This window comes from Bubalus kerabau, chromosome 1 (genome assembly GCF_029407905.1).
Source record: "Bubalus kerabau isolate K-KA32 ecotype Philippines breed swamp buffalo chromosome 1, PCC_UOA_SB_1v2, whole genome shotgun sequence".
Taxonomy (NCBI): Eukaryota; Metazoa; Chordata; class Mammalia; order Artiodactyla; family Bovidae; genus Bubalus; species Bubalus kerabau.
The window spans coordinates 231,242,471-231,258,251 of NC_073624.1; the positions used below are offsets into that span (position 1 = coordinate 231,242,471).

The following is a 15,781-nucleotide window of genomic DNA, read 5'->3' on the forward strand; positions in this document are numbered from 1 at the left end:
ACTTCTATACCAGGGCCTGGGAGCACCTCGGTCTCTGGGAAGGTTCCTGAGAAAGCCCCTCACTACCCTCCTCTCTATACTTAAGGGAGCTGGAGGTTCCAGGGGGCTGGAGACTCAAGGCAAATAAAGTCCTCATCACCCTGCAGACTCCAGTCTGAAGCCTCAGCTCTTGCCCCTGCCGATCCCATTGCAGACCCGCTACCCTCCAATGCCCCAGAGCCTACCCAACCCCTTTCAGGTGCCCCTTACCAAGCCCCTTCATGGCTTTCCGCAAGGCTTTGGCGTCTGCATCAGGGTTGAAGTCACCAGCTGGGCGCACGGTTCCTTTCAGCTGCAAGAGGCAGAAAGTGAGTCAGCAGGTGTCTGGAGGCCCCCCAGGGGCCAGGCCAGGAGAGGAGCATGCGAGGGAGGGGAGGCTTTCCCCAAGAGCCCCAAACCAAGCAGCTTGGGGGAAAAGGCGGGGGTGAAGGCACAGCAGACAGACTCCTGCCCTAGAGCTGAGAGAGGGAGGAGGAGACAGACAGACCCAGGCTTGGGAGCAGGGCAAGTGCTGTCAAGGGCAGAGGGGCCGGGCTCCTGCCCCAAGAGCCAGCTCTGGCCCCGCCCCACTGGAAACCAGGCTCTCACAACCCAGCCCTGCTCCCAGGGTCCTCTCATTTCACAGAGCAACGCTCTCCCTGAAAAGGTAACCGAAATGTTCTGAACTACTGGAACAGAGCGCCCAGATTTCAGTCACCCCCGAATGATCTTCCCAATGTTTTCTGTATCTGCGTATGCCCTACACTATTTCTTAACATTTTAACTTAATTCAGCTACTTTTCTGTTTTACTTAAATGCATTCATTTTGAAGTGCACTGAATACTCCTAAAAGGCAAGGGTTTTGGTCCATTTCATTCTTTGATATAATGCGAGTACCTGACACAGGGGTAAGCACTCAAAAAATATCTGCTCAGTGAGTTAATGAATGAAAACAATTTTATATCACTATTATGAATAGAAAGTTGGTGTCATGTGTCATAATCAGATAAGCCACAAAAATAAATGCCATAAAAACAAAAATATATGCTTTCAAATATCACCAAATTTAACAAGATACCATGGCTTGCCAAGAGCTCTGACCTTGAAGCTAGCTCTCTCAGCTCGTCATGAAAAGGGAACATTAGCGACTGTGGCACCAGACTGAGACTTCCTCCTTGACATTAACAATAATTGATTACTGATTTAATATTGGTTAAACCAAAGTGGAGTAGTTTCACACTGCATGAGGGTCAGTGTTATTTGATGCCATGCAGGTCTCTCCCCAACAAAAAAACACAATTCATTTCTCATATGACTTAAGATCATCTTCAATGACAGCTCTTGCCTTACAATTTGGGAAACACTGTCCTAGAGTATCCGTGCACAGGAGCCCTCGGAGGGCACCCAGACCGCCATGTCCAACAGCCTCTTTTTGGAGATAGAGACAGAGAGAGGCGGGGGCCTGCCAAAGGTAGCTAGCAAGTGAGCAATAGAATCCAAGGTTCCAAATATTTTTGTAGGGGCCAAGTGCTACCTCGGGGCTGGTTTGCCCTGAGGACTTCTGTGAAACTTTTTATTTTTGCCCTGTGTAGACCCTGGGTCTGAGGATGCTCAGGACAACCAAGAATCCTCTAGTACACCCCGGGATGCCCATCTGTTCTCAGCTTCCATGCCTCCAAAATCCAACTATTGGACCCAGGATGGGATAGGCCCCTCCAAAGAACCAACCAAGTCTCCATTCAGCAAGATCTATACGTAGTTAGTGGGCCAGAAGGCTCCCCAGCGTGTTAGAGGTGAATGCAGGAATCAGATGCTAACACCAGAGTGCCCGCCCACCAATCCATCACTCTGCAGACAACAGGAAGCTTCAAGACGTGAGACTCAGTGTCTCTGGTTGGCCACCAGGGGGCAGCTGGGTGCCAACCAGAGCAGCAGGAAGGTGCGAGCAGAAGAGTGGAAGCTGTGGTCAAGAGGTCAAGCAGGAGGTGGGGAGGGTCTGACCTCTACTCGGGCCACTGCACTAAGTTCCCACATCTGATAGGCCACCTGCGCTGCCTCCGGGAAGAACTGGCCAGCAGCACTGGAATGGAGGGTGTTAGGGAGAGGACAGGAGGGAAGGTCATCGTGGGCACACTTCACACATACAACACACACACACACTTCAAGTAAACCCATCTGGCTTTACCCTCTCTCCAGCCTGGGCCTCACCCACTCACCAGAGCCCTCCCTTCACCTCTGAGAACCTTCTATCCTGTTTCGACTCCTGACAGGGCTAGCTCTGACCAGCAGCCTTCCTGGCCCCCACTCCCAGGCAGGAGAAGATTTCTCGAATCCCTCATCCTCCCCTTTCCCATATAAGTCTCCCATCTCAAACATGTCCATGACCAGCTTCGAGCCATGTCATCTCTACCTCTCCTTCTGCCAAGCACCTTGGTTTACCAGCTGCCAGGTAAATATCTGCTGAACTGAACCAGCTCCTAAGGCGCCTACCAAAGGTAAACAGGAGGCTCTCGTATTCCCTGTTTAACTGGATCCTTAGAAGTTCCGGATAAGGGAAATCAGAGTACCTGTAGATCCCTTCCCAGCAACCCAAATCTGGTCAAGTCATGCTCCAATTTAATCCTCCTCCAGTGGCTGGTTCTCTGCTCTCCTTAGGGGAGATTCATGTGCCAGGAAGAAGGCCCAGGCCCTGCCCACCTCTCAGCCTCATATCTTCCCAGCGCAATACAAAAGTGTGACCTCAGCTACATAAATGAGCCAGGTGGCACCTTCTCATCTCCAGGCTCTCTCTCCACCCCTAACACTCTCCCTCCAGGCCCTGTCTTCACCCCATCACCTTTCTCCTTGGATCTCAGCCTCATTATCTCCAGGAGCCTCCCCACCCCCACCTGGAGAGTGCACATAGACACGTACACTTCCCCACCAAGGACACATGCCCAGGTTTGTGTCCTTTCCTAGGCCAGAGGCTTCATCAGTGCTTCCCCTCAAGGCCTGCACGTGGAGAGTGCTTAATGCATAGGTGCTGAATAAACGAGCAGCCAGGGCAGGCATCTGTACTTTTTCCATTTAACAGATGATAAACCAGAGAAGCACCTGAGAAGTTAGTAGCAGGGCCTAGACCCTCATATTGTGATTGCTGATGCACATCCCTAGACTGCTTTCCAAGTTCACGAGCAGACATCTCCACGTATGGGAGACCACAATCATGTGCGCGTACATGGACGCTCAGACTTTCACCTGTGCGGTGTTCTGACCTTCAAGGAGTTCCCAAGTCCATCTAATCCATCCATCTATCCATCCATCCATCACGAAGAGGCCAAGAGAATCCTGACCAGCCACACCCACCCCTCCAGCCTGGGGCCAGGAGGCCACTTACTCATCATCTCCCCCACACAGCTTCAGCAGAGTCTTCTTATATTCGCCAGAGGTGTCGTTCTGGGGAGAAAGCCAGAGGGAAAGGTCACCTCTCACCCAGCCCTGGGATCCTCTCAGACAAGAAGGGGAGGTCCTGCATAGTCCCAAACAGGGGCAGGCTGACCATGTATTTACAGCAGCCCTCACTCTCAGCCTGTCTGGAGGTGACTTAGACCAAATAGTGGTGTGATGGTAAGCACTTACCAACTGGCTCTTTGGGAAAAAGAGTAAAAGTCCTGATTTGTAGTGTTTGCTAATTTCCTCTAATGGACAATCCCAAGCTACCAGTATGACTTCACTGCACGTGGAATTAAGAAAAGATGCTTTTGGGACTTCATTGGTAGTCCAGTGGCTAAGACTCTGCACTTCCAATGCAGGGGGCCTGGGTTCTATCTCTGGTCAGGGAACTAGATCCTACAGGCCTCAACTAAAGATCCCACATACCACAGCAAAGACCTGGAGTGCTGCAGCTAAGACCTGGTGCAGCCAAATAAATAAATATTTTTAAAATTAGAAAAAGAAGAAGCGATGCTTCCCAAGCCAGTGTGAGCTGGCCCCAGCACACCCCTGCCAGCAGATAACCCTAGCCCAGCCCTCCAATGTGAAATAGTCCATAAAATGGACTGAGCAAAAGCACTGGGAAATACCAAAACCAAACAAACGTACGTTGGATAGACACGGCAGATTCTACATCCCTCTCGGGGCCTCACAGTGAACAAACTACAGTGAAGGCTGTGAGAAGTTCTTGGTAAAGAAGCAGACTTATTTTGCTTATTCTAGTTTCTCCCAGACGTTTCCCACGAGTTATTTTTGCACACAATGCCTATATAATTCTTCTTTAGAAACACACTTTAGGGAGCACAGCTTGAACTCCGAAAGCTTTATCCCACTCACCCAAAACAAGGAGAAACCATCCAGCTTTACATCTGTCTCTGGAGCGAGTCTCATGGGCTGGCCAGCCCAGAGCCATCACCTGGCCCAGGGCCTACGAGTCCCCAGGGAAGCCTCCTCTGGGCTCACCTGGGACGCCTGCCTCTGGCCTCCCGCCTCGCGCTGCCTCTAGGAGGCTGGCCTCTCACCGCCCTAGTGAGGGAGCCTTCATCCCAGATTCAGCCTTGCCCCCGTCACGACCCAGTCCTGCCTTCCTCTAAAGAGGTGCCTCATGTCTTAGAAGCACCTTGCTTGTCAGGTGACACCTGCTTCTCTGGAGTCGCCTTCAACTCCCTGAAGGTGGCACAGGCAGGGCTCCTGCAATTCCCACGAGACTCCAGCTTTCTAGGATGACACCTTTCCTCCTGGGAGAGCACCCCAGCCCTCTCTGGAGCTCCAAGAGCACCTCACCTTGATCATACTGTACAGGGACTTCTCGTACTTGGTCCGGAATATCTCCCGGATGTCGAGCATGTCCAGCTCACTGCGGGAGACCATGATGCGGATCAGGGTGTTGTCCCGAGTCCCCAGGCCCTGCAAGATGAGTGGGTTTGGGGGGTGGGGAATTGAGAGGAGGCTAGACTGCTAAGAGTCCCCTGCTCAACTGAAAATACAATGTTTGTAATAAAACGTTAAAATTAAGAAGGAAAGAAGCCAGACATTGTCATTCCCTCTGAAGCTCCCTGATGTCCCTCCTGCTTTTGTCGTCTTCTTCCCCCACCTCGTGTCATTTCCATCTTTGACTTCCTCATAACTCTAAGCAAGGTATGGTTTAGATTTGCACATTTTGGAGCTCTGTAAATATACCACTATGCATTATTTGTCTATCTACTCCTGACAGGCATTGGGTTGTTTCTAGTTTTTTCATGACATGGACCATACTGCTATGAATGTTTTTATGAACACATCATAAAAATGCTGGTCTCTGGACCCAGCTGGGTCCAGTATGGCGCTGGAAGACAGAGAATGGGCCACTTGCAGGGACTTTGGGCCTGTGGCCTCTGACAACAAATGACTGTGTTCATTTACCCTGGTGCACTATGAAGATATCACCACCTTCTGTGTTGTGTGTGTAAAGTCCTGGGAAAATCTGTTCTCAGTACTCGCCAGGAGCAGAATCCCTGAGTCCCTGGGATGAACATCACAAGTCTTGGCAGGCAATGCCAAAATGTCTTTCACTTCCTATGTGCATTATATATAAACATTCTAGTTAATTAGCGTTTAGAAATAAAGCATGGGCTTCCAACCCAGTTGGCTGGCTGGACTGGGGGCATGATGCACCCCCTGAACAATCATGAGAATAGGGTAGGTATCTGGGTGGGAAGGTGTATGACCTGGGACCAAGTGCCATCACTTGGTTTTATGGCCAATGCCTTGAATGCTCTCTTTGGCTAATGGACTCCCAGGGATTTGCCAGAGTCCTGACAATCTTTTGGGGGTGCAAAGAGCCCCTCTCCCCAACCTCGGGCGCATCAACCCCACCACGCACCTTCATGGCCTTGAATAGCCTCTCAGCAAAATACTCTGCGGTGCTCCGGATACACTTCACTGAGAAGAGGAAGGAAGAGGTAGTTATTTTGGCTGCCTTGGAAGGGTGATGGGGCGGTCTGACCCCTTCTTTATTTCCATTCCTTGGGAGCCACCAAGTTCAAATCTGAGAAGAATCCTGCTTCCTGATCATCTGAAATCCCTGAGGACCCCAGGCCCACCACTTTTATCCCAGGGGACAGAGAAATCAGAACATGGGCCTGCTGTAATGTCGGGAGTGCAAAGACCCCCTTCACCTTTCTGGTCCTTTGGTGTTTCAAGGAACTGGGATGGGTGAGGAGGACCTGAGGTGGGGCTAGGCAAGGTGGTTCTTTACAGTCTGCTATGATAGAACATTACTGGCCCAACCTCTGGATCTTGCTGCCGAGCAGGGCCACAACCTGATTACCTGAGATAGGGCTGGTGGGGGACAGCTCTGGGCAAGAGGATGAGTGCTGGGCCTTAGCTCGTTCCCAAGAAACACACTCATGCAACCTACCCCAGGCTCAGACACAGTGACTCTTGGAACGTCTGGCTGGCAAACTGACATTCTGGTTTCCTCCTTCCCATCTCCGTACCATAGAGCTCTCCTTTCCATTCTTAGCCCTGTGTTCCTGGCCCAGAGTCCCAGAATGCCCTGGGAATGCGGTGTCAGGATGTGCCCACAGCCTCTGGGTCAGGCGGCTACTCCCCACCCCCATTTACCAGATGAGGAAATTGAGGCCCACTGAGCATAAGTGACTTTCTTCAAGTCAACAGCAGACTGAGAAGAAGCCTGAGTTTTGAATCTTGACTCCACCATTGACTAGTCAACTCCTGGCTTCCCCCATGCCCAGAGTACCTCAATTCATTACAAAACTACCCCTTGGCAAGAGATACAGCCTCTGTGAGCTGCGGTTTTCTCATCCATGAAATGGAGACGATGACAGTGTCCATTCCTGGGTCATTTGTAAAGAGTAAACACTCAGTGGAGCACCAGGCCCACAGCAGATGCTCCACACAACCCGCTCTCCTGATCATGACTGCCTGACCCCTGACCCCATGTGCTTTTCGGCCCCATCACAAACATGGGAGGAGGGAGTGGGAGGCAGCAGTGTCCAAGGCTTGACCCCCAGCCCCCAGGCCTCGGCCACACGGCCCTAGCTAGACCTTTAGAATTTACCACCTGTCTGGTTTTCTCCTTCCCATCTCCATACCGTACAATCCCCATGTCCCCATTCAGGCCAGAGTCCCTGAATCCCTCAAAGGCCCTAGAAATGAAACCTCAGACATACCCACAGCCAGCATCAGCTTCTCAAAGTCCCCGGACAGCTCCCCTCGGATGCTGGCTTCAATCGGCTTCCCCGTGGTCTTCAGATACCCATCAAATACTGAGTCAGACAGAGAGACGGGGTGTCAAAGCCACCCTCGTAACACTGGAAGCATCAGGGACTTCGGGAGGGGAGATGCAGTGGCCAGGACCAGAGCGCCACCGTGAAGGCACGGCTGGCACTTAGGCAGGTGGCGGGAAGCTCGTGCGTGTCACCGGCCACCACGCAGCCTCACTGTGTCTGATGTGAGGGACTGTGTACACGTCCCGCTCCAACATGAAGACAGGGACTGTACTGAGACGGAGGGGCTGAACACCCTGTTTTAAGACCTCTCATAAGGGACCACAGAAGCCACGGTGTTAAAATCAGGACTAGTGTTTGGGTTGTGGTTGAAGCACTATCATGCTCCTTAGCAGAAAAGGAAATGAGAAAGGAAAGCTTGGCACAACCCCCAGGGGACAGCTGCAGGTCTTCTCTGGAGCTCACCCAACCGGAGATGCTGCTTGCTGCGATTTCCCAAAATGTAAATGAACTGGGCTTCATCTGTTCCCCATTTCAGTTCCCCTGCCTCATACAGGTCCTGGAGGGGAAGAAGTGGGACTTAATTAAGAGAAGAAACCTCAGGAAACAGCTTACCAGCCAAGCCACTCAGAACCACTGCCAGATCCTTGAACACGCTAGTAAATGCATACACCTCTTAGCGTCTTTCCTTTCTTTCTGGGGAAACTCCTATTCAACCTTCAGGGCCCAGATTAAACATCCCATTTGTTTTCAAAGCACTTCCTGATGTCCCCAGGTGGAATTCTCTTTCCCTCACTCCCTTTTCTAGACTTTTGTGTCTTTATAGCTTTGATTCACTGTGTATTATAATACATAATATTTATATGCCTGGCTTCCCACTACAGCACCGACTCCTCAAGAATAGGAATTACGTTCTACATTCTCTGTAGCTACCGACAGTATTACTGGCATATAGTGGGAGCTCAAAACACCTGGAATATATGGTGTATCCACAGAAAATGTGACTGTGTGATTGACATATGTCTGATCCCCAGTACTGTTTGACTTTGCTCACTTGTGATTCCCCAATGCTTGGCATTCAGAATGATTGGCATATAGTAAGTGTTCGATAAATATTAATTAACTGAATGAAAAATGAACAAATAATGAAAGCTCCAAAATACATCTCACCAGCTTTACATATGCTATGTACCTTTGAAAGGTAACTTCGACCCTTCAGTGAAGCGCTGTACAATGATGGCTGTAAGTCAGTTATTTCTGGTGTCTGGTGCAAATTACTTTGCCTCCACCCCTCCCCCTTCTCGGGCTGCCTGGCTGTGCCCAGCAATCGCCACTGGTGCTTATTTACCTGAACGTCCTGCTGCACCAAATCCTCGCTCACTACGTCATCCTCCTCCCTGGTACCCTGGGAAGAAAAACAAGGGACACTGGTTCAAATACCAGAGCCGGGAGAAAGCCTGGATGCCAATGGTGGAGACAGGGAGGACTAGGAAAACCGTGGTGGCCCGGGGTGTCCAGGGGAAGAGACTGACAGCTGCCTCCGGAACAAGACCGCAGCACCTGGGAATTCCCTGGTGGTTCGGTGGTTAGGACTCTGCACTCTCACTGCTTCAGGCCAGGGCTCAATCCTTGGATGGGGAACAAAAATCCCACAAGCTGCAGGGTGCGGCACACACACAGAGGACCACAGCAACTATTTTGCAGGGAATCACAGGGTCCCTACCACTGGATTCTCCCCTTATCATTTGGAGTGTGGCCCAAACAGGGCAGTCCTGAGAATAAGCAGGCTTGCTGTTCCCAGAACTTTTCGATTATTCAAAACAATCCAGAGATATGATTTTGGAGCAAAATCTCTCTAGTTTTAAATGTTAGCAACTAACTCAAAGTGTAAAAAAAAACCACACACAAAGGAAAATGAACAAAGGAAAAAACAGAGCTTGAGCAGATAGAATTCAGCTGTGACACCACTGTGCAGCCTCTTCATGTTCTTTTTTATGTTGTTATGTCATCCTTGGTTGGGAGGGAGCAGCAGGGCTGTTCTGTGGGGCATGCCACTCAGGGGGCTCAGAGAGGCCACGTCCCTGCTGGCGCCCCTGCTGGGAAAGCCATGGCAAGAGAGGCTGGGGCATAGAGGAGGGGGTACGTGTGGAGAGAAAAAGCAAGACAGAGAAGCACAAGAGAGACAGGGTGTGTGAAAAGAAATGCAGGTCACCTGCCTGTGCAAACCACGGGGGACAGAACAGACCCTGGATGCTCAGCTTCTACACTCAGGCAAGCCAAAGAGACCACCTCAAGTTTGAGGGTAAGATGGGGAGAGGGGGAGAGGTGGCCAGAAAACACGAGGACTTTACACCTGAGGAGCCACCAAGGAGCCTCTCATGAGCCACACTGTCTAGGGGAACAGGGATAAGGCGTTCCGAGCCTTCTGCACGCTGGGGGAGAGCTTGGGGAGGGCCCCAAGGTAGACCAACCTGCAGCAGAACCACGAGCATCTTCCGGAAGTGGCCAGAGGTGTCCCCAGTGATGTCAGCCTCCAGGTCTCGCTCGTAGGCTGCCAGGAAGGAACATAAGCTCTAGTCCCACCCCCAGGACATCCCGGGGAACCAGGATAGAGGTCCCCGCTGCCCCTAAAATACTCAGATATTTGTTAAAAATCCCCAAATCCAGTCTCCACGCTGGCCGTGCAAGACCCAGGCTGTATTTTCTCAATTCTTTGTGCTGACTCCTGACATGGTGAGATGGAATCTGCGCACATGTCTCCATCCTCACCTGTGGTGTCCTACTCCAGACACTACTGTCACTCACCTGCACAGCGGCTACAGCCTTCTGACTGTTCTTTCTGCTTCTCCGATCCAGAGCAACACGAGAGACTGTCTTAGAGCCCACACTCATCATGGGCTCCTCTGCTTCCCATTAGGTTTGGAATAAACATTGTCTCTTTGCCTTGGCCTGCACAGCCCTGTGTGACCCTGTCCCGCCCTCTGCTGTTCTAGCCTTGCACTGGACACCAGGCTTATTCAGCTTGGGGACCTTTGGACTTGTCCTTCCCGCTCCTGCCAGGGTCTTCTCCCCACTCTGTGTACAACTGGCTCCTGCTCGTCTCCTCCCAAGACAGGCTTCCCCAGCCACCTATCTGAAGCATGTCCTCTCCAGTTGGATGCTTGTTTTCTGTTTGTGTCCTTCTTAACTCTTTACCACATGTCATCATCCCATTTGTTTACCTGTTTATTATCTATATCCCTCATTATCTCATTAATACACAAGCTCTCAGGCAGGAGTGGTATGGATGCCCACCACCATATGCTGAGAACCCAGCAGAAAGTAGGTACTTACTAAATGAACAGATGGATGGACAGACAGATCAGAGGGAAGGAGGAAAAAAGGTGGACGGGTAGAGTCTTAGGGTCCCTGCTCTTGTGAGCACCTTCATCACACATCTGAAAACCTTGAAGAGCCCCTCTTGCCCATCTCACCATCTTTGTACGCTGCCACCAGCTGGTGGATCTGCTTGTTGGTCCGAGAAGCCAAGATCTCAATGAGGCACTTCTCATCGGTCCCAATGCCCTGGGAGAAAAGAAGGGGCATGTGAGTCAAGGGCTGAAACGGGAGGCCACCAGCCCCGAGTTGGGAACCTGGGGTGGTCAGAGCTGGGAAACTCCCAGCACTCAGGGTGTTCCTAACACAGGTCTTAGGCATTGATCCAGAGCTGCAGCCCTGAGAATCTAAAGACGGGGGTTCTAGTGCCGCCTCTCCCTGCAACTTGCTTTGTGATGGCTCATTAAAAAACTTCATCTTCCTGGGCCTTACTTTTCTCATCTTTAAAATGGAAATGATAGTAGTTGCTGCTGAACTCACGGAAAGAATGAGAATGTGATACTCTCTTACACTGCTAAGTTTACTAGCTTATGAAAACAAGTTCATATAGCTCATCTGAGACCAAGATCATAGCACTTCATAAAGTGCCGAGTTACACTCAAAGGCCTTTGAGCGTTCCCTGCTTTGTAGGGAGAAACCCTCCACCTCCACTAGACTGGGCTGACCCTCATATCCTGAACACACTTCCACAACCACTTACTCTCCAGCCTAGAATGACCTGCCCCTTCTGGTCAACCAAACCTTCTCCAGGCTTCAGGCCCAACTCGATCCCCTCATCTTCTATGATGCCCTCTCCAGCCACCCCAAGCCCAGGGCCTGTCCTCCTGATCTCCTTTACGATGCCCCCGGACTTTGGGTGTTGGACACAATCTGTTTCCACATCCCCATGTCCTGCTTCCTCAGGACTGTAAGCGACTGGGGTGGGGTGTGGGCCCAGGGCCCCCTTTCACAGGATGGGCCTCACACCAACACCTATACCACCTCCATCCATCTGGAAGGACCATGGCACCCTCTGGGATAGGACTTTGGCTGCTGCCTCAAAGCAGGGCATATGTGTGGGGTGGGTGTAGGGCTCACTGAATTTCTGCTGTAGAAGCTGCAATCTCCCATGAACCACGCCCCCAACTCTCACACATGCACAGACCGTGCTTCTTACCGAGATGGCATCTTTAATTTCTTTGGCATCAGCATAGGCAGGTGGCCTCATAAGACCCACAATCAGGCGTTCAAACTTCCCTGTCAACTCATACTTCAAGTCTGCAATGAGGTCCTGGTTGGGGGAGGGGTGGAGGGAGGAGGAAATGGAAGAAGATGGGGAAGCGCAGTTATAATGATAAGAATTACACTGAATGAGCACTTACTCTGTACAGGCACTGAGCGAAGTAATCCAACTTAATCGTCACTCTGGGGATACATACTCTCATTGGCCTTCAGAAATGGGCTTAGAGACATCAGGTAACCTGCCCAGTCCGCAGCACAGTGCCCCTCCCTGCCGTTATGTGTTCACTTGCTCAGTGTCTCCCACTGTGAGCCCACAGGTTGACACCCTCGGGTCTTATTTATCTGGGTAGCCGTAACCCCTAGCACAGTGCCCAGCAGGTGCTCTAGATGCAATTACGGTTGGATGATCCCTGCCTGACTGAGAAGAAAAAAGGAGGGTAGAAGTGCCAGCATAGAAGCTGAGCAGGAGTAAAATACTCAGGAAAGGGCCTGGATGAATCAGAGTATGCCTCCTCCGCCCCCAACCCTCTGGTTGTCATGGTTACCTTGCCATAGAGGGACTTGTAGTTCTGGCAGATCTCCTGCCTCTGCCTGTTGCTCCGGGAAGTAATCAACTCCAGGATGGCCTCCTTGTCACTGCCTAGAAGAGGGGAGGCACCCGTCACCCTACCCAACCTGCCTCCAGGAAGCCCAACAGGGGTGCTCCCTGCAGTCCTCGGCATCAGCCTTCTGCTCACAAGAGGCAGTGGCATCAGACGGGGGCTCTGTGGGGACCTGATGAGCCCCCCTGAGAGAGATGCTAGCACATGTAGTATCTAAGTTCAGGCGGCCCATGATCTAGCTCCTCGTCACACACACGAGGAAACTGGGGCCCAGAGAGGAGCATGGAGTCCCCTGCGGTCTCCCAGTGAGCTTGGCTTAGAAAAACCCAGGTGTCCTAACGTCCAGGATGGGTTCTTTCACTGACAGGTAAAATAAAAGAGAATAATAAGCTGCAAATTGAGGGTAGTGCTTACCCGTAAGACAAAAGGCAAAGTGATGTTATCAGGAGGAGGACCTATCATGATGTTGCAGCTACGTGAGCAAGCAAGTGCCAGTTCTCAAGCTGGGTGGCAGGTCTACTGGTAAAGCTTCTTCTACTCATGAGACTGCTTTATTGGCCTGGAGTGTGCATGTGCGCCAAGTCGCTTAAGTCATGTCTGACTCTGCGACCCTGTGGATCATAGCCCGCCAGGTTCCTCTGTCCATGGGATTCCCCAGGCAAGAAGACTGGAGTGGGTTGTCATGTCCTTCTCCAGGGGATCTTCCTAGGCCAGGGATTGAACCTGCATCTCTTATATCTCCTGTATTGGCAGGCGGGTTCTTTACCACTAGCACCATTGGAAGAGTCCATTATAAAATTATAAAAAGAAGAGACAAGGGAATGCGCTGGCAGGCCACTGGTTAGGATTCTGCACTTCCACTGCAGGGGCCCAGGTTCAGTCACGGTTGGGAAACTTAGATCCCGCATGCCATGTATCGTGGCCAAAAAAGAGAGACAAAAGAATGACTGAATAACCAAAAGGGGGGGACACCCCCAAGCCTAGGTGAATCCTGCTTCCTTTCCTGCTGATCCCTTTCCCCGCAGTGGCTGAGCACCCACCAAAGCCCTTCATGGCATTATACAGAGTCTCGGCATCCTGGCTGGGGTTGAAGTTGGGGAAGTCACGAATGGAGCCCCGGTACTTGGCACCCTGTGGAGAGACGAGCAGAGGGTGAGCTGCTGACCTGGCCCTGAATGGGGCTCCCAGCCCCAACCCAGCTTACCTCCCAACCCTGGCCATGGGATAAGAGTCCCTGCTGCTCCTAGAATGCTCAGATATTCATTACAAATCCCCAAACTCAGTCTCCATAACGGCATGGCAAGAGCCGGGGTGTGTTTTCACAGTCTTTGGACTGAACAAAGACGATGTGACAGAATCTGCCACGTCTCTCCATCTTCACTTGCACTGCCTCACCCCAGACCGCGACCGCTCCAGTGGTCAGCTGGAGGTTCAGTGGCTCAGCTCCCTGCCCCGAAAGTGGAGAGCTGGCTACAGAAAGCCGCAACCAGGGTAGGGAGGGCTCTCCCCATACCTCCTGCCGCCACCTGCCCCAAGGACAGTGCCTTTTCCCCGTGGCAGGAAGGCTCAGCCAAGCCCCCAGCTCTGCACCACTTTCCCAGAACCTGGGAGAGATAAGAGCCCAGACTGAGTGCAGGGGGTGGGAATGGTTTCTGCAAAACAAACAAGAACCCCTCATGTGTTTATGTCTCTCTGCGGTGTAGAAAGCCCTTTCACCTTCATAAATGTGATTATTATAGCATTTTGTAGAAGCACTTAAGATGATCTCTGTCACAGAAACAAAGAAACCGAGCCCCACAAATGGAAGCCACTTGCTGGGGTCACACAGAACCCACATCTCTGTCCAGTGACCCTTTGTCCTCCAGCTCCAGAAACCTTGCAGCTGCCAGCTTCCAGGGGGGAGAGGGGTGCCTTGGCCCAGAGTGGGAGGCCCAGAGTCACGCTCAGAATCTGCACAGACGAGGTGCCGCTCCTCTGGGCCCAGTAAACTGAGCTGTGAGCTGGCATCTGAGGACAAGCTGGCTGGGTCGTTGGGGCAAAGGTGGGGAGCGAATCTTAGATGTTAAACCTGAATGCACAAAGGGCTGTTCACAGAGAAGTCAGATGTGGGTCAGACACACAGCCCTGAGAACCATGGGGCCTGGAGAGCAACCAAGAGCTGAGAGAGTGGAGGATGCCAGAGCCTGGGGCTCTAGGCACACTGCCTGGTGACTGGGCACTTAGCCTGTGCCAGGCGCTACACGAAGGGTTGAAGATTATGGGAGAAAGAAGACCCAAGCCTGACTTTCATGAGCTTCCAACCCAGCGGAGGAGAGAGACTAGCCTACAAATTAGCATAGAGCTAGTAATAAATACTCCACTAGAGGGGCAAAGGAATGCCGGGAAACAGTGGAGGGAGATTCAAGCTGGACGAGGGGATCGGGACGGGTGGGGTGGCTCACATAATCCTGTTTGAAAAAATAAGAAGCGCATGGGAGCCCGTGAGCCTCCGGACCATCTCCTGGGTCTCCCAGCACCCGCACCACAGGGCCTGGCCAGGCACACAGGGGCCCTGTGGTTTATGTCTGCCATTGCTGGCTCCTTCAAGGCATGCATGCGTGGGCACAGAAGTGCTATTTAAAGTTCTGGCAGAACGGACGATCAGAAAGGGACACGGCTCCCTTCCCGCCACCTGTGAATCCCCTGCAACCTAATCACACTGCTGGGCAGAGAAGGAAAGAGTAACACAGGCCAACTACCTGGACCAGAAAAGAGACACTCCCTTTTGAAAGCTCCACGAGAGTCTGCTTGCCCACTTATGTCACCCCAGCACCTAGCTCAGGGCTTGGCACAACTAGGCACTCTACTGGCTTCTTAGGTAGACAGGTGTGCGGGCGGATATGTGACTGTGAATACACCCAGAGCAGATCAAAGAAGACTTCCTGGAAGGGAAGTCTAAGTCGAGTAGAGCGCTAAAGGATGAGCAACAGCTGGCCCAGGGGGAGGGAAGGAAAGGCTTCACACAGAGAAGCAGTATGGCAGAGGTCCAGAGCTAAGAGCAAGCAAGAGTACTCAGGGAGGCGGGCCCAGATTCTTCAGTGCTTATGCAGATGTCCAAAGCTGCCAAGATGGTGGGATTGTAAGTGGCCAGGAAGGAAGGAGAAGAGGGCAAGATGGCAGCAGAGCCCCCAGGAGGAAGAGTAGAGGTCCTGGCAGCAAGTTGCCACCTTCCCTCCAGGCCCTGCCCCTCCTCACCCCAGGGTGGGGACAGAGGCTGCAGCTGAAAGATGAGGCTGTATGGAGCAGAGGAAGTCTAACTGCAGACACAGTTCAGTTCAGTTCAGTCGCTCAGTCATGTCCGACTCTTTGCGACCCCATGATTCG

The 15,781-nt window shown here is 51.9% G+C and overlaps 1 protein-coding gene across 2 annotated transcripts in view; it reads right to left on the reverse strand.

The window, feature by feature from the left end:
* The window catches only part of ANXA6 (annexin A6), a 46,618-nt gene that overhangs the window by 18,410 nt on the left and 12,427 nt on the right, over positions 1-15,781 (reverse strand). For both annotated transcript variants that reach the window (XM_055558890.1, XM_055558889.1), the window contains exons 3-15: positions 13,459-13,549; positions 12,362-12,456; positions 11,752-11,865; positions 10,694-10,784; positions 9,692-9,771; positions 8,569-8,625; positions 7,686-7,779; positions 7,164-7,259; positions 5,852-5,910; positions 4,774-4,896; positions 3,395-3,453; positions 2,020-2,098; positions 250-331 (exon numbers count right to left, since the gene is read on the reverse strand). In XM_055558890.1, coding sequence (XP_055414865.1) covers positions 250-331; positions 2,020-2,098; positions 3,395-3,453; positions 4,774-4,896; positions 5,852-5,910; positions 7,164-7,259; positions 7,686-7,779; positions 8,569-8,625; positions 9,692-9,771; positions 10,694-10,784; positions 11,752-11,865; positions 12,362-12,456; positions 13,459-13,549 — 1,120 coding nt within the window. The remainder of the gene's footprint in view (positions 1-249; positions 332-2,019; positions 2,099-3,394; positions 3,454-4,773; positions 4,897-5,851; positions 5,911-7,163; positions 7,260-7,685; positions 7,780-8,568; positions 8,626-9,691; positions 9,772-10,693; positions 10,785-11,751; positions 11,866-12,361; positions 12,457-13,458; positions 13,550-15,781) is intronic.